Genomic DNA, 22,938 nt, shown 5'->3' on the forward strand with positions numbered 1-22,938 from the left:
TTCACCTTTACCGTCGGGAATTAATTAACGAAATTCCTTTTGACGGTGGCGTTAAGACTAGCCTTTGGTTCTTGATTCGTTGAAGCAAGCCGCAAATACTCGACGATGATCCCAAATTAAACGAAACCAAGACCGAAGAGGAACCTCTGAACTCTACACCAACTGACCAAAAAACGAACTAAAAGCTAAACAAGGCAATAGACAGTAGGGCTGGGCTCGCCGGCGACGGATAGGCGGAGCGCCCCAGTGCGAGCAGGGGCTGAGAAAAAGGGAGGGACGGTGGAGGTGGTGGAAGATAAGGATGGGGTGAGAGAGAGAAAGGGTAAAGCGTTCAATATTGAATTCGTTTACTTTATCTTGCTCTTTCACATTGAGTAGGATATTTTTAATAATCTTATTTGATTTTGGAAATTTTGACAAAAACCACCTTCTATTCTTTCTATTTTAGCAATTACTACCTTCTATTTTTTTTTTTTTTTGAAAATTACCACCTACTCTTTTATAAAACATCATAAACTCCCACCTAGTTCCCTTCCAACTACCTAATGACGTCATGTGGGCCCCACATTTTAGCTTCCCTATTCTTTTCCCTCCCTTTTCTCATTTCTCAATTGATTTTCATCTCCCCTGACTCATTTTTTCGCTCAAAGAATTGAGAAACACTACAATTCACTTCTCAAAACCAAAATTAAGGAAGAAGAATTGGTGTTGTTGCAACATGACAACAATTCCACGAAGAAAGGTATGTTCTTCATCTTAATTTAGGGGGTTTCAATTCGTTTTAGGGTTTATGATTTTCAATTTGGGGATTAAATTACTGTAGTTGAATTAGGGTTTTGCAATTCAAATTAGGGGTCAGACTGTTCAATTAGTGAAGTAATTAACAGCAAATTGTGCATTATCACCTTGTTCTCTAACTTACAAGTAGTTATAGCTAAGTAATTGTTTGATTTTTGCAGACACAATTTCACAAATTCACTGTATAAACTCAAATTATCTTGTTTTTTTTACTCCCTTTTGCTAATTCCAACAACCAAATTCCTCCTAGCTTGGTCCCCCTTTCAACGCTGTCGTTTTCCACCCAATTCTACTCTCTTACAACGCCTGGAATAAGGTACAAAATTGGACAATTTTGCAACTTTTTTGACCAAGAATTATGAGAGAGAAAGAGGATGTGACGCAAAAGAGTAAATTTTCTGAACAAATGAGGTGGGTGAGGTTGGATTAATTGACATTAATGGCGAAGGAGAGAGAAGTGAGACAGGGGAGACGAAAATCGAGTGAGAATAGAGGAAATGGGAGGGAAAAAGAAGGGAAGGTAAAAAAGTGGGGCCCACATGACGTCATTAGGTAGTTGGGAGGCAACTAGGTGGGAGTTTTTGATGTTTTATAAAAGAATAGGTGGTAATTTTCAAAAAAAAAAAAAAATCGAAGATGGTAATTGCTAAAATGGAAAGAATAGAAGGTGGTAATTGTCAAAATTTCCTTTGATTTTTTACTAAAAATATTCTATTTATTATAAGGTAAAAAATATACTCAATGCGTTTTAATATAGGGAAATTATTATTGGAACACCCTAGGTTCTGACTTTTCTCATTGGATACCATTACTATGTTTTTTATTATCAGCGGTACACCCATGGTTTTTAAAAAATGAAAAAGACTACAATGCCCTTTTTTAAAAACCCTTATTTTCATCTTTTGCCATAATTAAACCCCTCCCCTTCCATTTATGAATTATGATGATTAAACTTCCCTCTTCTGCATTCATTTAACACTCTGTTTCATTCATCTCTCTCTTGCGTTTGAATTGAAGAAGAAGAAAGCTAGGGTTTTCATCCAAAGAAAATTCCAGAGTTGCGAGTACAAATAAGGGAAATCGGCTCTAATCAGAAGGTATATATCACTTCCATTGTTGAAAAATCTCAAAAATGATCTGTTTTTAGCATATTTGTTGAATGATTGTTGTCTATTGTTGCGAAATTATGTGAATTTCATGAATATGCAAATTATTTTTAAGTGATTAAGTTACTGTTTGCTTATTTTTCAATGTCTAGTTTAATTGCATGGTGTAATTATGCGATTTGTTTGAATTTTGGGTGGATTAAATTGAATTATACTGGGAATGCTGATGTGTCAGATTTCATCCGAAACTCAATAGACAAGGAATCGTTAAAGACAAGTTCTGGCTTTTATATGATGTTAGAGAGAATAGTATATAGATTCCAACTCTATAACTTAGGTTTAATTTTTAAATTTTTTGATTGTTGAGTTCAATTGTAATATTGTTGATTGAAGCTGTGAAATTGTTCATTGCATTATCGATTAAAGTTGTTGTTAATTTGTTGATTAAAGGTTCTATTGTTGGTTAAAGTAACATTTACGTGTGCTTGACGTGAAATCGTGGGTGTTTATTGATCAAAGTTGTAATTTTTTTATTGAAGTTGTCAGATTTTTTTATTCCAAGTTGTATAATTGTCGATTAATTAATGGGTAAATGATGTGAAACTATTTTGGTATAATTGTATAAATACTATGAAAGATTATAACGAGCGTCGAGCGATGTGGTTGCTAGAATTTTGGTATTGATATTGCGTTAATTTTTTGAAGCCTATTTTGATATTCAAGTCAAATTTGGTTGTTAATGTGTTGCAGGAGCTTATAGAAACCCTTAAATGTCAGGTCCCGTGGCTCGCAGCGGCCGCCCCTCTTGCCCTAGCTCAGGGACATCACCCTGCCCTAAACATATACAATAGCTTGACCAAGGAAAAAGAAGTGTTTGTGACAAAGGTTCCAAACAAGGTTAGCATGTACGTTTGTGGTGTTACTGCCTATGATTACAGCCACATCGGCCATGCTCGTGCATATGTTGCTTTTGATGTCCTTTACAGGTATCATATTCTCTTCCTACTACTTTGGGGGATTTTGTATGTTGACATCACAAATCATTGTGTTTTGGTGATTCCTCTAATCTGGAAATCTTTTGTCTTTTGACAGTTTAACTCTGGTTCACTGTTGCGATTGATTCACATCCGTGTTTCTCTTAGAATTTGCTTTCCTGAATTATTTCATTGATTCTTTGTTTTGGTTCTGTCTAGTACTCCATAGTTACTTTATTTGATCATCAATATCCACTCTAGAATCCCTATGTTTAACCATCAAATTTTTCCTTTTTCTAGTTTTTGTCAATACTTCAATATTCACCAGTTTAGCTAGCACATATGATGTTTCTAGTTGTATTTTGCATGTATGCTTTTGTGGTGTTTTTTTCAAAAGTCGTCTATCCATTGGTTTGTCTATTTTTGTCCGTCGTACTTAGTAGTTATTTTTTCTCCTCATGTTTGTGATATGATTCATAATTTCATATTTATGGTTTGTAGAATAGATATACCAAAATTTAATTTAATGTTATTTTTATGTATGTTCTAGGTACTTGAAGGAATTGGGTTATGATGTAACGTATGTTCGGAATTTTACTGATATTGATGACAAGGTAAGAATTTTATTAAGTATATCTGTATCCTAGCTAGATTGTTTAGGTAATATATCACACGCTCATAGCATTGTTATATACTTTGGATGGCCTTATTGTTGTTGTAGTTTCTATTATGTGGACTCTGCTTGCGTCTAGGGTAATTGGATGATACGCTACAACTTATATTTATGGTAATATTAATGTATGCAAGTAACAAAATCTCTCTTTTTTTTTTTTTTTTTTTTTAATTATTTATTTTATGTTTTTTAAACTTCATTTGAGTACAACTACAAGGAATATATCAATGGGAAATTCCATTTGGTGGTCTTTAAGTATCAAAAGTTCCACATGGTGGCCATTGATATTAGTCAGTATCTATTGTCCTCAAATTAATGAAATAAGGCCAGCATATGAACTATCAATTAATTAGATGTCAAATTTTCAATATGTGGAGAATGCCATACAGAAAGTCATATTAAATTCAAACAAAATATAATGTAGAAATGATTTATTGGCTTGGCTTTTTTTTTTCTATAAATAAAAAAAAGGTTTTGGCCTTACTGATATGTAGTGACAAGTTTGTATAATGTAAAGAACCCAAAGGACTATAGGGTGTCTCTACTTAATATTATTATTATTATTATTATTTTGGGGGAGGTCATGAAGCATGAAATTTGTTATGTCCAAGATAATGAAGGGTTACTTCAACAATTTTAGGCTTTAGGCCTTGGACCTACTTTTGGCTTATCTTGTTGATAATATTGCAAGTGCTGTGTAGACTGACATTGCTCATTGAATTTCTTGTGTCTAAAATAAGATTTCAAATTATGTTCCTTAAATGATGTCATCCTTGAACTTGAACATGCTTTCTTCGTCATACATGGCTGTATTAACTTACGCCTATTCCATATTTTTACTGCATCTGTTATTCTGTTAATGGTTCTATTGTCTGGAACTCATTAGATAATTCAAAAGGCGAAAGATCTTGAAGAGAATAACCCAGATGATCCACTGGGTGATCCCTTAAGGCTTAGCAATCATTTTTGTGAAGAGTTCCTTAAGGATATGAATGATCTGCAATGCCTGCCTCTTACTCATCAACCACGTGTTTCTGATCACATGGATCAGATTATTCAACTGATAACCAAGGTGAGAATCATTATTTTTTCAGTCTTTGTGCTAGTTAACTAAAGATTGTGTCCTTGCTGGTCTTTTTTTTACACAATACCTTACTGGTCAATTAAGACCTGCTTTGTGACGGTTGTTCTGTTTACCAAAATGAGTATTGCTGATGTGTTGCAATGTATTCGAAAGCACCAATATGTTGGTGCAAGGTGAGGAAATTTAGAATGACTTGCATGAAAAGCTCCTTGATGCATCATTCACGAACTCCCTAATATCATCTACTTTAGAAGTTAGGAATCATAGTTTATACAGTCTTGAGAATTGTGTTCGGTTTTCCCTATATGATTGGTGTTTTCAGGCTTTATTGTTTGCGACGTTGTTACGAATTTTGTCTATTTCTTTTCTTTATAATTGTATTAATTATTGGATTCATTGCAGATCATTGAGAAAGGTTATGCATATCCCTTGGACGGGGATGTTTACTTTGCTGCCAATAAGTTTCCAAAATATGGGCAGTTGTCTAGACGCAAAGCTGAGGATAATAGAGCAGGTACATCTTATTTCCCCCACCACCACCGGAGTCTAGTCATTCCAAATTTGCTAATACTGGGTTTCATGAAATTGATTCATCTGCAGGCTGCAAAACTTGGTGAGCCTAGTTGGAATAGCCCGTGGGGTCCTGGAAGACCTGGATGGCACATAGAATGCAGTGCAATGAGTGCTCATTATCTACCATCCTCTTTTGACATTCATGGTGGTGGAATGGATTTGATCTTTCCTCATCATGAAAACGAGCTGGCGCAGAGCTGTGCTGCTTGTGAAGAGACCCACATTGGTTACTGGGTGCATAATGGGTTTGTGACTATTGATGAGGAGAAAATGTCGAAGTCAGTTGGAAACTTCTATACAATTCGTGCGGTATAATGTAGCATAATTTGTTTGTTGCTATTTGTGGCTCTCATTATGAGGTGTTTGCATGTTTGGCTGTCTTGTTATCGCTCTTATACAGTTCTCCTCTTCTCAAATATAGGTTACCAAACAATACCATCCTTTGGCCTTGAGGTACTTCTTGCTCAGTATGCACTACAAATCTCCCGCCAATTTTTCATTGCCGCTAATAGATATCATATCGGAAAAAGTTTTCTGTATTTATGAGGCAAGCTTTAGTGCTTTGAAATCTCTGAATTATTAGTTTTCTGTACTGCTTGTGTTATCCTTGTAACTACACTGTTGTAGATTTTGCTCTCTGGTGTGGTACATTTAAGTAGTGTTGTTACCAAGGGATTTTATAGCCTAGTCATTAGCATGAATCAACTTACTGCTAAGGACTTTCAAGAGAGCAAGGGTTCGAGGGGGAAGGCTAGAGGGAGAGAGCTGTGGATTAGTACGACACTACTATCACATTTAGGCTTTTTTTCCTCATAAATGTCAATATTACTACCTCCGTTAAGTATTAATTGCAACTTTGGAATATTTTACATCTCACAAATAATACCCCAAAGTTGCAACTAATATTTAACAGAGGTAGTACTTTTTTTTTTTTTTATCTTCAGGCTTTGCAAGACTGTAGAGAAGCTTTACTGTCATTTGATGGTGGAAACACTGAGCGTCAGCATGCAAGCTCAAGTGGACAGTCTGAGGCTTCGGTTCAAATGAAAGATTTTTGGTGTAAAATGTCCGATGATTTGCACACAGCTGAAGTATTGAACGGCTGTCTTAATGTCCTAAAGAAGTCTATTAACAGCAAATTGAAGGAGTTTAAGGTAATTGTTGGCTATACATACATTCTGTTCCCTTTTTCTTCTGGCAGTTTTTTTTTTTTTTGAAATCTATATTTTATGCGATATTCAATAACTCCCTGTGTGATTTATGGATGTAAATTTAAATTTTCTGATTTCAGAAAATGAAAGGTAAAGAAAAATTGTTAGCTGCCCAGTCTCTAATTGAGTTGGAGGAGGCAGTCAGGAAGATTTTAGATATTCTTGGGCTGCTCTCTCCGGAACCTTACTCTGAGGTATGACATTCTCCATATTTATACGACTTTTTTTCTTCTGTTTTTCCCCTCTTTAGCCTGCTGCAGATTGTCAACATGGCTGCTTTTGAAGCAGGTTTTGTTGCAGTTGAAGGAAAAAGCTTTAATCAGAGCTCAAATGACTGAAGGAGAATTGTTTAGTCTGATTGAAGAAAGGCGCATAGCAAAGATGAACAAGGATTATGATAAAAGTGACCTTATCAGAGATGAATTAGTTTCCAAGGGTATAAGCTTGATGGATATAACAGCTACAGATGTACCTATTAACAAGTTGTGGATGCCATCTCGACTCAGCCACCAGGGGACTAATTGAGTAAACCAAATTATACACTATTGCTAACGCTAGCCTAAAACAGATTATGTTCTGGAATTGATTTATTTTGCCTATTTAAAACAAACTAGTAAGGGTATATTGGTAGATTTTTTGAATTGGTGCATTTTGTCTGAGTACAGCTGTATTATTGAACTGAATTGAAAGTAGTTGAAGGATAGAAATATAATTCTAAAGCATGTGTCTGTCGTTCTAAACTTTTAACTGTAGGTGTTCATTAGAGTGAGCCATGGCTTGTATCTTGTTTTTGGCGCCTCATAATCTCATATAAATGGTCAATGACTGTTTCTTTAAAAAGTGATTTTATAGTCATTACTTTCTTTGTTTCAAGTATGGAAATTTCCTTTTAGTTGCAACAATTACTTTCTTTTTGGGTAATGAAATGGTGGAGAAAGCAAGCATTATAAAAACTACATTCGATTTTTTATTAGATGTACACCATCACTTAAGCAACTTTTAGAGATAAAAGAGACAGAGATGAATTGTCAGTGGCGATTCTGGGTAGGGTCCGGTCAACAACAACAAATCTATGTCAAGCATGCAGGTGGAGTTCATAGGGGTGGAGGATTTTTTAGATTTTCTCCAAAAAGAGTAAAAATTAAGAATTATAAAAAAAAATAATTAAAAAAAAAACTTGTCAGACTTGGGCAAGTCAAAGGTCATTTGACCTAATTAAAGATAATACGGAGTATCTTATAAAAGTCGACTTATTCTTAGTTAATCAAAATGTTGAATTTTTTTTTAACTAACCGAGCAAAGGTTGACTTATTTTTAACAAAATTACCAATGAATAACTTTTTTGCACTTTTTAAGAGAGATTCAATAATACTTTATGGCATTGTCAATTGTGGATTCCAACTAAATAGACGATCATAAATAAAGTAATTATTAGCATATTTGAAGTTTAATAAAAGACAAGTTCAAACTTCTTAAACATAATTCTGTCAAAAAACTTCTCGAATATAATACTACTCCATAGTTTCTTAATTACCTAAGTAATTTCACCCCAATTTACCATTTCAATAAATATAAACGTACTTGCATATCTCCGTGTCAACTAAAAAAAATCCACCTTGAAACTCGAAAACCGGATACCTTTAGAAAAATGAAAAGAGTAGTTAAGTAGTTAATTCCAAACTTCAAAATAACGAGCAGTCAATCATCTTCTACATTCTACATTATGATATGGCTAAACTCCAACCACACACCAATTTCAGACCACCAATGACAACACCCATTAGAGCTCCAACTTGGTTCTCTACTAGAAGGCAACTCGAACTCAAAGTTTCTGAACTTCACAAATGTTCAAATTTATCACATTTGAAACAAATTCATGCTCAAATTTTCAAAGCTAATCTTCATAATGACCCTTTTATAGCACCTAAATTAATCTCTGCTTTCTCTCTCTGCCATCAATTAGGGTTAGCCATTAATGTATTCAATCAAGTTCGATTTCCCAATGTTCATTTGTATAATTCTCTAATTAGAGCTCAAACCCAGAATTCCCAATCTTGTCAAGCTTTCTTTACTTTTCTTGATATGCTTAATAATGGCGTTTTTCCTGATAATTTTACATACCCTTTTCTTCTTAAGGCTTGTAGTGGACCCTGTTCATTGCAATTGGTTCAAATGGTTCATACCCAGATGATAAAGTTAGGTTTTTTTGGTGATATTTTTGTACCCAATTCGTTGATTGATAGTTACTGTAAGTGTGGGGTAATTGGTGTTAGTTCTGCTAGGAAGTTGTTTATGTTCATGGAGGATAGAGATATTGTTTCTTGGAATTCAATGATTAGTGGGTTAGTTAAAGGGGGTAATTTGAAAGATGCTCGCCAACTGTTTGATGAAATGCCTGAGAGAGATGCTGTGAGCTGGAATATAATGTTAGATGGGTATGTTAAAGCAAAAGACATGGATGCTGCGTTTCAATTGTTTGAGAAGATGCCTGAGAGAAATGTTGTATCTTGGTCTACCATGGTTTCGGGTTATACGAAAGCAGGGGATTTAGACATGGCTAGGTTACTCTTTGATAAGATGCCTGTCAAGAATTTGGTGTCCTGGACAATAATAATTTCTGGGTATGCTGGAAATGGATTCACAAAGGAGGCTATATCTTTGTATAATGAAATGGAAAGTTTAGGATTGAAATTTGATGATGGGACCATTATTAGTATCCTAGCTGCTTGCGCGGAGTCTGGTTTGCTCACACTTGGGAAGAGAGTTCGTTCCTCAATTGTGGCAACTGGTTTTAGATGTAGCGTCGCAGTGAATAATGCATTGATTGATATGTATGCCAAGTGCGGATGTGCAGAAAAAGCATTAGTTGTATTCCAGGGGATGTCTGAAAGAGATTTAGTTTCCTGGAACACCATTATCCAAGGTTTAGCTATGCATGGAGATGGAGTGACAGCACTCAAGCTTTTCTCTAGGATGAAACAAAGTGGTTTTCGACCTGATAAATTCACTTTCATTGGTATCTTATGTGCTTGCACTCACATGGGTTATGTTGATAAGGGTCTTGATTATTTTTATTCTATGGAAAGGGATTATGACATTGTCCCCCAAATAGAGCATTATGGCTGCTTGGTTGATCTATTAGGTCGGGGTGGGCGTCTAAAGGAAGCTTTGGAGGTTGTGCAGAAGATGCCAATGGAACCAAATGCTGTCATTTGGGGTACGCTGTTAGGAGCATGCCGGTTGCATTACCCTGTGGAAATTGCACAGGAGGTTTTGAAGCATTTGGTCAAAGTTGATCCAACAGAAGCCGGAAATTTCTCAATGTTGTCTAATATATATGCTGCTGCGGGGGATTGGGGTAATGTTGCAAATGTTAGACGAACTATGAAGAATATAGGAGTGCAAAAACCTTCTGGAGCTAGTACTCTTGACCTGGATGGTGAGGTTCATGAATTTACTGTATTTGATAATTCTCACCCAAATTCAGAAGGTATATATCAGATGATCCATTTATTACGTCCACAACTTAAGGAATCTGGCTGTGCCCCAAGGACATTATATGGTTAAATAACCATCCAGCCACTGGTTTCGTAGTTGTTTGTACTATGGTGGTAGACTGGTAGGGTACCATACATGAGGTCGAAGTTGCTTAACTGTGGAGCAGATGATGTACTGATCTTACGGTGATTTCCATGATGGTGTTTCTGATAATGAACTGTTTTTCATCCCTCAAAGTAAAGGGATGGCTACCCTAGTTATGTACAGAAGTTAATCAATACAATTATATAATTATGGTCTCCCAAGTTTCTGATGACAAGTAAATCTGGAGGTAATGCTGGAGAAGTGAAGAAATTGTCACTAACATCTGTAGTATGTGCCTGTGTTGTGATCTAAGGAGCACGTAGAATGGTCGATAGTTATTAATAGATGTACATTCGTTTTTTCTCTCCACAACGGCCCCCTCTGTATCTATAGATACTTTGCCAGAAAGAGTAATAAAAATAGACTGATTACAGATTTACAGGGAAGTATGCTGTGCATCACACTAGCGTTCCAAATACTCCGTCATTGAATATTGTACAGAGTAACTTTTTTGACATCAGTAAGACCAAGGCTTACCATAAAGAAACTATTTTCACCCTATCTCAACACTAAGATTGTCAAGATTAGATTAGAATTTCTTATTCCTGTTAGGCTATTAACACTATATGTATATTTTTTACATTAATTACGTATCAATAAAAATTACAAAAATTAGATATTTAAAAAATACACATTAGCAATTTAACATGAAATTATAGTTAGGATTAAGTTAAAGTAGGACACTATATTAGACCAAATAATTCCCGATCAAACCATAGTACTCTGTAATATAAAACCATAACGTCTTCACGTCTTATTCCAGGACTAGGTATTGATTACACAAAGGATCGATTACACAAAGTCATACCCCAAGTCATCTAAAGATTACACAAAGGATCGATTTTGTAGGACTAGGTATTGATTTAAGAGTAAGTTAGTAGATGTGAGGTTCTTATCTTTTCTTTTTGACAAGAAGAAAAGGGATTTCATTAATAAAATATAGCCAAACAACACTTACATATAATTCCTAAAAAATCAAGAGTTCCAACGTAAGTACACACCTTAAAACTAAATACATCGTAAATTTGATTAACAATCGTCTTAATAAAAAACTTCATCTGAAACAATACAATCTGTGAGTTCACACTAATTCGTCTTGAAATCCACTAATGCGTAGTCGTTTGAGTGAAAACACTTAAAAAAAATATTTATAAAATAGAAATAACCCCATACATTTTAGTCCACAAAAATGCTGGAGCCTCACAAGAATAATACAAGTAGCAATCATATGAAATTTACTCAGAAAACCATGATATATAACACGGTAAATACTCCTTAATGTGAATCTTACAATTGTAGTTACCAAAATGCTAATCTTCTCTTAACCAAAAAGAATTTCTAAGCTAAAACAAAATCACTTCAAAAATTTAAGCTTGGGATTTTATTATAGCACCACAAAAGGGACTTGCTACACCGAGCATGGGGATAACACTAAAATCATAAAAAAAAAAAAAAAAAAAAAAAAAAAAAAAAAAAAAAAAAAAAAAAAATTTTTTTTTTTTTTTTATCCTATACAAAGCTTCCCATCGATCAGGAATAATTTTCGCCCCGGAATTCTCATTATTTCCGAATGACTATCTAAGTTTGATTCTGAAAGACTCCTGCTGCTATCTACCTGTACAATTGCCTCTCACTGAAAGAATCTACAACCAGTTTTCTGCTCTGACGACAAATCTAAAAAAGGTGCTGTACATGAGAAATTATAATCATCTTATAACACTGACTGGGAGACACGTTATGATTCAAGCATTTTTGCATGATTCTTCAAATCCCTGAAACATCAATCAAAATATTGTTTTACTTCAGACATGCTAGTTCAAGAGAAATTTATAACAAATAACAACTGAAGTGAAACATACATGCATCTTGGGATGTTGCAACTCGGATCTTTACACCTTCGAGAATGCATCAACAGAATAAACCACGTCTTCTTACAATGCCGACACCCACCAGCTATTCGAATATTACATGCATGTGCATGGGAAAAGAGTCTCCTAAGAATCGAGCAATTTGGATAAGAACAGGGAAGATTCATTGTAGTATGACACTGAGATGCATGCAGTAGAACATCAAGCAGCTGTTTGACCTGCATTGCCAGTTTGCAATGTCAGCATATAGTTGGAAAGGAATGAAATGTACAAAACCTTGTTCCCAAGAGATTCATTACCAAATTCAGGTCCTATTGAAGATTGATCTATAACATGTATATTCAACAAGTACAACTTTACAGCACAACTTAAAACAAATTAAACCAACAGCCTGCCCATCTACTGGAATTATAGAACAAAAAATAATACAAGTGAGCACTTCTTACCAAACAATTAATCAACGTATGATTGTGACAATTAGCACCATGTCTATCATAGCATGAGCTACAAACACTAAATTCTGGGCATGTCTCACACACCCATCTCTGATCAGCACCTGTCTCCTTGAGGCATAAATTGCAGGAAGTCCCAGCAATAGACCCATTCGGATAGTGGAGATAATACAGAATCATCATAGAGGAGTGCTTTGCACGACGAAGTGAGTCAAACTGATAGTGATTTCCTTGACAGAAACTCAAAAGAGCATGTCTGTTTTCTAAAAAACAGTTGTCCATTATGGCATCATTGTCTTCTGTATCAGCTGGTACATCATTCACCACTTCCTGAAAAACAAAAGTTATAACATTTACATAGTTGCCTAAAGATTTAATTTTCACTTCAGATGTACGGTTTCTAGTAAAACTCAATGCGTAATTCTCTTTTTTCTTTAAAATTGGGTTAAATTGTTGGAAAGAGAATATCATAGGCCTATGAGGTAGGAGATGAACTAAAATGATACCTGAGAGAGAGCATGTCTCTGACCACCACTAGATATATGTGTGTCTCCTGGTCCAACTAATTCAGTCACATCATGGCATCTGCTAATCAAAAATTAAGATATGTAAAACGTACCACAGTTCTTATAACTTTTAGTCCAACAGAATATAGGTAGCCCATTTTCTAACTCAATTAGCAAGTCAAGAAAGAGAGGGGTGTCCATGTCATAATCTCAGCATGAAAATTCTATCTATATATTGCATATTTCATCCAAACTTAACAATAATTACCTTTCACATAACTGATAATTTTTGCACTGATTACAAAACCACCTTTGCCCTGATAATATGATTTCATGGCAGTTCGTACAGACGGATTGCAAGTTCACAATAATGAAGTCTTCCTTTGCTGATGATATAATATGTCCAAGCTGTCAGAAAATAGCAAACAAACTTCATTAAAGGACAGTAGAAGAAGATGATGAACAACAGTAAAAATTCATGTATTTAATAAGAACATCAATTCAGTCTCTCAACACATCCTCACCCACATAATTTCTGAAAGTTACACATGACACATTGTCATCCGGGAAAGAAAAGGAAGAACACAGGAAGAGATACCAATCTTATATGGTTACTGTCCACACAAAATGACATAAATTTCACCCCTTCACCACTAATTCAGAAAGCTACATTCACATAAAATTACAAATTTGAGAGAGCAAACTTACTGCTTGCATCAACAAGACGTCTTTCACATCATTAGCCGAAGGGTTACTATGTCCAAAAGCTTTCACGCTCCTCCACTTCTTTTTGAGCTGCTTTTCAGGGTCTCCTCCGCTTTCTAAATCAATCTTCTTAATCATACTCTCAACAACACTAGACCAGTAATCACCATCAAAGTAAGGCAACCTGGCTGCTGTAACTTTGGTCTTCCTTTCCCCGGTAGGCACAAAGAACTTCTCATATAAATTTGAAAAATTCACTACAATCTTTTCTTCTGTTGCTTTCTTTAGCATTGACTGATACCTGATTTGGTACAAAAATCAATTCAATAAGTACCCATAACCATGATCAAAGTAATTGAAAAAAAGAAGAAATACAATAAAACAATATTTAAATCAACCCAAAAATCAGCACAAGAATTGTATGAACATGAGGATATAATGAAAAAAAATAATCATGAATTTTGTAAGTAGAGGGGAAAAAAATATACACGTAGTAGAATTGCTAGAATGAGAAATGAGAAAGCTAATAATATCATAACACATGTCAATATGTCATTGTCAAAACATGTATATATAAAAGGTATACCATAGCCGCAGCTTGTCAGGTTTGGGAGTTTTTTGCGTTTCTGGATGACAGTATAGAATGTAGTCTTCTCCCTTCACAGGTGGACAAGCCCATATATAGCAGGTGGCAAAGCCTCGTTTCTTGCAATAATCAAGGTATCCAATCTAAGAAAAAGTAAGGACAGTGCCAGACAATTATGAAATTATCTCCAGTTATTATTCTCTATAGATTATAAAAAAGACAACAAGATTAGAAAGGAAAAAAAAAAATCAGTCGTAGAAATTATACCAAAATTTCATGATAAACAAAAGTTCGAAGAGCTTCTCCTTTCAGAGTTTTTGTCTCAGGCCTAAAATACTTGACAGAATCAAGATATGATATATAGACGCATCTTTGATTTGGTAGGCTGCAGGCTGATCCAAACTCTTGGACATACATGGCAAAAATGCACACATCTACACCTTCAATCCTTTGAAATAAAAGAATAACCTGGGATGGAAATATTATAAAAATCACACATGATTCAATGAATAAACTCTCCTAGTAGAGAACTGGAAAGAGCCACTTCATACTTGAAACTCATTAAAAGCTCAGAGTCATGACTGCACATACATCACATAAACAATCTTTCAAACTCTAAATTGTTACCAGAGCTAACAATAATTTCCAAAAGTAGTATCCACCAGAAGAAAAGTTCACTCGTCACTCCTATACAACAGATAATTCAGATGCAATTGAGCTTACTTTTGATCTGTAAGGAAACTCTGCAGGGTAACCATTTTCAGGAAATATGTCCAAAAATTGTTGCTTCACTTTCAATCTTTTGTCAACAGATGATACCACCCTTACAGCAAGATCAGCAGGACATGGCACCTATCATATAAATTACAGAAGTTGACAGTTAATTTTATATATATATATATATATATATATATATATAAGTGGAACACATGAACAAAAGACAGAACCCATCACATAGACAACCAGCAAACATAAATTGTCAGATACAAAGCCTAAAATCTTACCTCTTCAGGATTCTTTCCTGCAGCTTTTGCCCTGTTTTCTCTCTCTTGCTTAAGACGTCCAAAGAGTCTTTGCTCAAGATGATCACTAAGCAAAGTTTGAGGAAGGTGATGTGCATCCAAAGAAGAAGAACGTGGCAAAGGCATTAGCCCCCCAAATTCTAGATCTTCCAAGTAGCACTTCGGACAAAGATACTCTGAATCACCTCCTAAGTCTTTTTTATCATTAAAGAGGGCACATATCTGGTGTTGCCATCTTTCACATCTATCACATTGAACCCACTACAAGATCAAAGCCATATGCATGAGTTGCAATAATAAAATACAAAAAAAAAAAAAAAAAAAAAAAAAAAACAAGAACAAAAAATAGTTAACATAATAAAGCAGTATATCTCACCGATTCCACAGTCACCAAATCATTCTTTTGGGTCTTGAGATTGGACTTAGATATAGACAACCCATATAATGTGAAAGTACCACGGTGACACTTGTTATAGCATGTGGTGCAAAAGCATAATTGATCAGAGGTTTTATCGATTGTGGCGTAATATGTTGCATGGTTCTTTATACGTGCCCCGCAGAATAAACAATACAGCGGCATTGGTGAAAATGCAAGCTGAGGCAAGGCACATAGCTGGCAGAAGTTTTCACTGAGTGAACAGCTTGCTCCATTTTCAGCCATTTTTCCAGCTATGCCCTACAAAATAAGTGCATCATCAGCTGGCAAAGTCATAATTGAAAGGTCAAGAGAAGAAAAAACCTTGAAGAGGTAACGACAATATAAAGAGAAAGGAGGAAAGTTAAATGATATTAAATTTTATGGGGATGGGATTCCTATTGTATATTTAACTCCAATACTCATCCAGTCGAGCACCCATTGGATAAAGAAAAAAGGAGTTATCAGAATTGTACGGAAAGAACCATACACTGCAACATGATTATTAATGTCCATGAAATTAAAAACTTTAATATTATGGGAAACGGATCAAAATAGAATTTTTAGCACTCCAATCATCAGTCATACATATGAGCATCTTTATCCTACATGAGAATTTCAAGATAAATTACAGAATCAATAGAAACAGTCTAGAACATCATAGAATTTTAAATTGGTTCCAGTATGGGATGACAAAAACCTTTGTTTAAACAACATGAACCAAAAACTTTTCAATCCAAGTTGTAATAGCCGAGCCTGGAGAAGCATTACAAACAAATTAATCCAATTATTAAGGACTATAATTGCAGATTATTGTGCTACACCTAATACATCGAAAACAAAGGACTTGGATATCAAAAAAATAAAATATAAATACCATCAATTAGACAACACCAGCAAAACCTCTTGAAGGTACAAAAAAATTGCCCCTACGAGATTTCTTTTTTTTTTTTCAAAAAGGTTTTCACTGAGAGAAAGCCTGGATTACAGCTATAATGCGTACTTTGGTAATATATTTAATGAAAAAGGGGAATAACCTGATCATCTCTCTGCTTGAGACTAGACAAATGTTGTTTGATTTCCTCAGGCGTGAAAAAGTCAATTAAACTGATGCCATCCACCTTTTGTTTTTCTGACTTCATCCGAGTCCTAAGACCAGCTATCTGATGAATTTCTTCTGAATCACTCCGTGGGATAAACTCTACCTTTTGAGCAATAGGCTTGTCTTCAAACAGGTTTGGAACATAATCAGATGGCAAATCACAACCAGGGTCAGAAACTGTATCTTTGAGTTCATCGACTACAGGTTCAATCTCCTTCTGACAGGAATAAGCAGATGGATCGTCAGCAAAATTGGTAGCATTATCAGAGTTACTTTCACAAGTATCATACAAGGCAATGGCACCATTGCCTTGTTGACTAATTCTTGCAGCATCATCAATATGACAAGAGACTCTTTCAACCTTCTGCGAACAATTAGAAGACGGGCCTTCAGAAGGAATGATAGCATCCCCAGATTTAAATCCCTTCATCTGAGTCCTGGAACCAGCTGTCTGATGAATTTCTTCTGAATCACTCCGTGGTATAAACTCTACCCTTTGAGCAATAGACTTGTCTTCAAACAGGTTTGGAACATAATCAGATCGCAAATCACAACCAGGGTCAGGAACTGTATCTTTGAGTTCATTGACTACAGGTTTAATCTCCTTCTGACAGGAATCAGCCAATGGATCATCGGCAAAATTGGTAGCATCACCAGAGTTACTTCCACAAATATCATACAAGGCAATGATGACATTACCTTGTAGACTTATTCTTGCAGCATCATCAATATGACAAGAGACTCTTTCAACCTTCTGCGAACAATCAAAAGATGGGCCTTCAGAAGGAATGATAGCATCCCCATATTTAAATCCCAGAGCATCGTCCAGATGACTGTTGTCAGATTCACTAATTCTTAAAACATCATCAGTATGACTACTGGTAATATCAGCATTTTCCCCTGGGTTAACGGGAATAGCCATTACTGGGGATTTAGACAGTTGCTCAAAGTTAAAAGGTCCTGAAGGACTGAATGGCTCCTCACTTAATGCAGAAACATCACATGGTGAATCACGTCTAGGAGACGAATCCAACTTCCTTAATTTTGTAGAGTATATAAAGTCTTCAGAAGTGTTAGCACGGACTCTCTTGCCAGAATCATTACCATGTGTCAGACTAACAAAGCCATTTCCTTGATTTCTTAATCCAGGTTGTATAAAACCCTTTGCAGCAGATCCACAAGTATCACAGTCAGCAGAGCCACAACTGTCGTAATGTGTAAGCAACCCCCTATATGTCTCACATTCACAGCCATCTTTGCACTTCAGTGAATGTATGTATTCCAAAAAGGGAACTTTATGCCCATCTTTTTTGTAATTAATATAACTGTATAGGATGTTGAGATTCTCCGTCTGCTTAGAAAGCTGCTGTGTATCTCTAGGGGTTGATGTGGCACACGGAGAGGTATACAAATTTCTATTTTGCACTGGTAAGCTTCCAACAGTTTTAATCTCCGTAAAGTGTCCATCACAATGTAAGAGCGGTTGATTAAACTGCAGGGGTCCCAGAACTGGCTGTTGCATATGCAAACCATCAGAGACAGTGGACACTTCAAATTTCAAGTTCTCCCTCACCATAGCAGGTGAATACAAAGAAGGATCATTCTGGTCACTAAAGATGTTGAAATTCATTTCACCTTATGAACCAAAGAGACAAGTCAGACAAAGAAAAACCGATTTCATAATCATTACAAACAAAGGAACAGAGTTCTTCCAATAGTTTCTACGCTCATTATCTTATCCTTGATGAAGCACGTGAGCAAGATCAAATCACAACTTGGAAAAGAGTAAAGCTAATTAAAATCCTACGACAAGAATTGTCCAGAAAAAACACTCAGCACGGTGGTAAGAATGAAGATACCACCATGCTGAAAGATTTCAAAATCACCTCAAACAATACCATATCAATGCGGCCAAAAAATGAAGATGTTTAGTTCAGTCTATCAATATATCTAGCTAAAGAACACTGATGCTATATAACTACAACTCATCACTTTTTTTGCAGTAAAACAAAGTGAATACTTCAGCAAGAGAGAGCGAGAACAATTAAGAAAGTAGTTGTGGGTAGTGAAGACAACGACCAATACGAAAAGCGCCGTTATATAAGATTGCAAGCGACAGAGAGGATGATTTACAGCTACTAAGGTAGATACGTTAAAAAATAAATAAATAATAAATTAAAAAGAGGGGAAAAAAAAAAGGATAAGAACGCACACCTTTGGCAGAGTTCTGGTATTGGTCGCAATGACTCTCAAAGGATGCCTCAGAATCATACTGCAACCCACTTCCAGTATAGGTAATTTCACTATCACCAGAATCAGCATTAAAAAATCCCATCCCAGAAGAATAATTATTAGGTAGCACCAGCTCAGGTTGCCACACATTGGCATCCAATATACATTTTTGTGATCCTGCAAAAAGCACATGCCCAACACTAAGTCATGAAAGAAATAATATTATTATTTTTTTAATTTATACAACAACTAGATTCATTACCATATATACTACTCCTGGGTACATCAGCTAAAAGCTTCGGTGCATGATCCAACTTACAGCAAGCATCATCACTAACATATTGATCACGGTGTGGCTTATCAAGTTTTTTGCAAAAAATACTTTTCGTTGCAAGGGTTGAAGCAGAAACATTTTTTGGTAGTGATGTAGTGGTATGCATTGCTTCATGCTGATCGGACTCCCAACTCCGTTTAATTACCTTCATAAGGCGATCAAGAAAATTCTGTTGATCCAAGTAGTCATTCTGAAACAAATAAATGTTACTCTTAATAAACTACAATGGAAGGGAAAAAATCAATAAATTTTCACTAAAAGACAGACATTCAGATTTAATCCACTAAAACCAATTTCCAAATGCAGTAAAATTCTCATATCAATACGTAAGAACACTTTTGGGCAAGAAAAATAAAGCACAAGCTATCCTCAGTTCACAATGCAAAGATGATTAAATCTCATGAAAAAAAGTAGTGCAAATACTACAATACTAATCAATCAACACAGTAAACTCAAGAGTTAATTGAAAGTTAAAGAAAATAAAAGAAAAAAGAAAGATGAAGACAGTAAACCTCGGAAAGAGCATCCATGAAGATTTGATTTTCCAGACTGGCAGCAACAAAAGGGATTTGCAACGCATACTGCTGAAATGCATATTGGGCAAGAAACACCTGGCTTTAAAAATGGAAAACAAAAAAAAATCAATAAAAGAAATATTTCAGAGCCCTGATTAAAAGGAAAGGTAAAGCTCTCAAAGATGATTAAGTTATTCCAAATACACCATATATACTACTTGTAGTACTCTGTATGTGATAATTCAAGTTTTACGATCAATTACCTCAGTGCTAAAAACTACTTGCATGACCCATTTGGTAGCCATTTGTAAACAGCGGTAATGGGAATAGGATTGCGTGTAATTAGGCCAGCAAGATTTATCCTAATCTCCATAGTAATGTAATCACATATCCAAACTTGTGCTTTACTTCATAAATGTCCAATAACATCCTTAAATGGTAATGGAAATTTGTGAAGAACAAAAGAGTATGTGGTGATCTATCATTACCATAAGAGTGGACATTGACTCATTCCCATTACCACCATTTATTACCATTTACCAAATAGGCCGATAGCACTCTAATACACGATGATTCGAGTTCCACAATCAATTACCTCAATCATAACATTAAGTTAAGATTCCTTAAACAACAGATTACCCACAATGATTCGAGTTTGGCAGTCAATTACCCTGATGCTAACATTTAGTTAAGATTCCTTAAACAAATCACCCCACTAGAACATTGAAGATAGTACCACCCCATTCCCAGATAAAAGCATATCCTCAAAAGGAAAATTTCCCGCCCAAATCCCAGAAACATGCCATCAAACACCTTAACACAAAAACAGCACCTTTACAAAAAATTATTTAATAGTGTAATTCAATCACTTTAATTAATTCAGAATATAAAAAAAGACCCAGTTGATCTCCAATATGCTTATATATAATCATATCATAACTATGATCTTAAATGAAATTCAACAATAATAATAATACCTAAATTGGAGTTAAAATTACAGCAAAAAATTGGAATGGAAAAAGAAAAAAGGGAAACATCACCAACATTCTGTTTCTAACGAGTTCACGATATGAAGCAATATTTGGATTGTTGCGCCAATTGAATTGGGGATCCGACTCGGGGCGACGAAACCCTAATTTTCCGTCTTCCGACAAATTGAAAGCGGGAGAATAGTGAATACTCGCCATGATCACATGACGCGAAGCACAGCGACAAATCAAATTGGTATAAAAATTTCAATTCATGAAAGAATTAAGAAAAAACGATAAGAAATTAAAATCAAGACAAAAAAATTGAAACCCAAGTTTTGAGAAATTGGGGGAAATTCTAGGGCAAATAGATATAGTACTCCGTATCAAATAAGACCGCCAAATCTAAAGTGTGTACAAGTACTTGTATACTTATAGTACAAGTGTACTCGTATTGACCTAACAAGAAGTGGATTTTTTATACGGTGTATACAATATTTCCTTTGTGTTTAAATAATTGATCCAAGTCTTTTGGACACGGTGTTAATAAGAGGAATAATAGAAAAGCGATAATTTATTATTGAAGTCTGGTAATAAAAATTTGAAAAAACATAAGTGGGTGTAAATAGTGAGGAAACAAAATATAAAAAATATGTGCATTAAAATATGATATGAGCGAACCTCTAATGAAGAAGAAAATAGTAAATATTGTTAAAAGTTTTCAAAAAAGAAAATTGAGCAACTATTTAAATATGATCGCAAAAGGAACGGAAACAATTAATCAAATATGAAGGGAGTGTTAAAATATAAATTAAAATAATTTTTTGTAAAAAAAATATAAAAAATATTACATGCGAAATAGATTATGTAATACTCTGTAAGAGATATACAGGTATTCCTGTTATGATTCAAAATTACTATGGACTCAAAAAATATCATACTCATAATATGATTTTTTGTCATTGACACGCACTTTTCGACCAAAACCATCATAATTTTACCGCATAAACTTCATGTTTTTCCTTTTTCTTTCCCATCCAGTCATCTACCATGCCCGGCATCCCTAGCCTTGTACCTCCACCATTTAATAGCTACTATACCAACACTAACCACCATTTTTACCACCTAACCATCACCATCGATCTCAAGCCATCACAAAGGGTTTGTGATTTGTGATAGCCACACTACCAACTCACACAATCACCTTACCATTATGCTTACATACTCCTTAAACCACCATAACATACCACACTGTTGCTTTTCATTTCTTCACTATAAGTCTATGTCTCTCCCTCTTGTGCTATCTTCTCCATTATTTCTACCAAATGGACCTAGTAAGGACAACACCTCAAAGTCCCAAACAACCCTCTTTAGCTTCCTTCCTTGATTGCTTCCCCCGTCTAATTCCTTATGCATGATGTTAAGTAAGATGTTGATGGGAATATGATTGAATGGCAATGAAATGGTAGTGAGATGGTAAATATGGTGGCCGGAAAGAAGAAAGGGAGACAATCAAGACGTTTGATAACACACATGTTTTGCATGTAACGTCGGAAAGTGAGTCAATGGTCGTAAATCCGAGCAAAGATCCCACCTGACAAAAATATATTTTGAGATCCTAACGTGTCTTTTTTTGTAAAAAAGTATTTTCTCACAAAATAATCCGCTTAAAAGTTATTGTTATACACTTAGGGCATGTTCTGATTTACTGAACTGAATATTTTATGTGAGAAGGAAATTAAGAACTGAACTGATTTGAACTGAACTGAAAATAAACTGAAGAGAACATGTCTATAATAATAATAATAATAAATCCAATCTATAACCCTTCTAAAAGCCCCAAGCACCAAGACTGTAGCAATTTTACTGTTCCTTATGAACAGGAGATTGACGGTTTTGCCCTCCCCTGCCCTTAGCACCCTTCCCTGATTGACCAGATTGACTAGGGCTATTTTAGTCTTTCTGTTTTTTGCATTCTAGCTGTTACTTGTATGTTGACGCGTCGTTGCTTGGTGTACATTTGCCTGCTCCCTCTTTATTCACTTTCTCTCTCCTCAATTGAATCCTGATTGTGATTGAGTTTTGATCATCAGGGTTTCAATTAATTGTGAAATTCGGATTTATTTCTTGGTTGTGAGGATAGATCATTGTGAATTTAGGGTTTTCTTGGGA

The 22,938-nt window shown here is 35.2% G+C and overlaps 2 protein-coding genes and 1 pseudogene across 4 annotated transcripts; 2 read left to right on the top strand and 1 right to left on the bottom strand.

Annotated features, from left to right (window-relative positions):
* Window positions 1–1,237: 1,237 nt before the first annotated feature.
* Window positions 1,238–7,135, top strand: LOC145591623 (cysteine--tRNA ligase 2, cytoplasmic-like). Its single transcript, XM_081648140.1, has 9 exons — window positions 1,238–1,318; window positions 2,655–2,890; window positions 3,429–3,492; window positions 4,438–4,623; window positions 5,038–5,517; window positions 5,630–5,755; window positions 6,153–6,362; window positions 6,500–6,613; window positions 6,708–7,135. Exons 1-9 carry the CDS (start codon window positions 1,238–1,240, stop codon window positions 6,942–6,944), a joined length of 1,734 nt encoding a protein of 577 aa, XP_081504266.1. The 3' UTR covers window positions 6,945–7,135.
* A 996-nt stretch (window positions 7,136–8,131) lies between these two features.
* On the top strand, window positions 8,132–10,527 carry LOC145592773 (pentatricopeptide repeat-containing protein At3g29230 pseudogene; annotated as a pseudogene).
* Window positions 10,528–11,240: 713 nt separating this feature from the next.
* Window positions 11,241–21,152, bottom strand: LOC145591252 (histone acetyltransferase HAC12-like). 3 transcript variants are annotated; one of them, XM_081647656.1, is made up of 16 exons: window positions 20,843–21,152; window positions 19,796–19,898; window positions 19,212–19,473; window positions 18,932–19,126; window positions 16,653–18,352; window positions 15,577–15,876; window positions 15,183–15,461; window positions 14,902–15,030; window positions 14,446–14,646; window positions 14,179–14,321; window positions 13,596–13,893; window positions 13,156–13,295; window positions 12,888–12,966; window positions 12,376–12,711; window positions 11,921–12,147; window positions 11,241–11,833 (listed from the first exon to the last, which is right to left on the bottom strand). In XM_081647656.1, exons 1-16 carry the CDS (start codon window positions 20,983–20,985, stop codon window positions 11,797–11,799), a joined length of 4,572 nt encoding a protein of 1,523 aa, XP_081503782.1. In that variant the 5' UTR covers window positions 20,986–21,152; the 3' UTR covers window positions 11,241–11,796. The 3 variants fall into 3 exon arrangements, with proteins under 3 accessions (XP_081503782.1, XP_081503781.1, XP_081503783.1); XM_081647655.1 differs by having other exon boundaries at window positions 11,241–12,147; XM_081647657.1 differs by lacking the exons at window positions 19,796–19,898; window positions 20,843–21,152 and having other exon boundaries at window positions 11,241–12,147; window positions 16,653–18,230; window positions 19,212–19,373.
* Between the last annotated feature and the right edge of the window lie 1,786 nt (window positions 21,153–22,938).

The sequence above is a fragment of the Chenopodium album genome, chromosome 18 (assembly GCF_948465745.1).
Source record: "Chenopodium album chromosome 18, dcCheAlbu1.1, whole genome shotgun sequence".
Taxonomy (NCBI): domain Eukaryota; kingdom Viridiplantae; phylum Streptophyta; class Magnoliopsida; order Caryophyllales; family Amaranthaceae; genus Chenopodium; species Chenopodium album.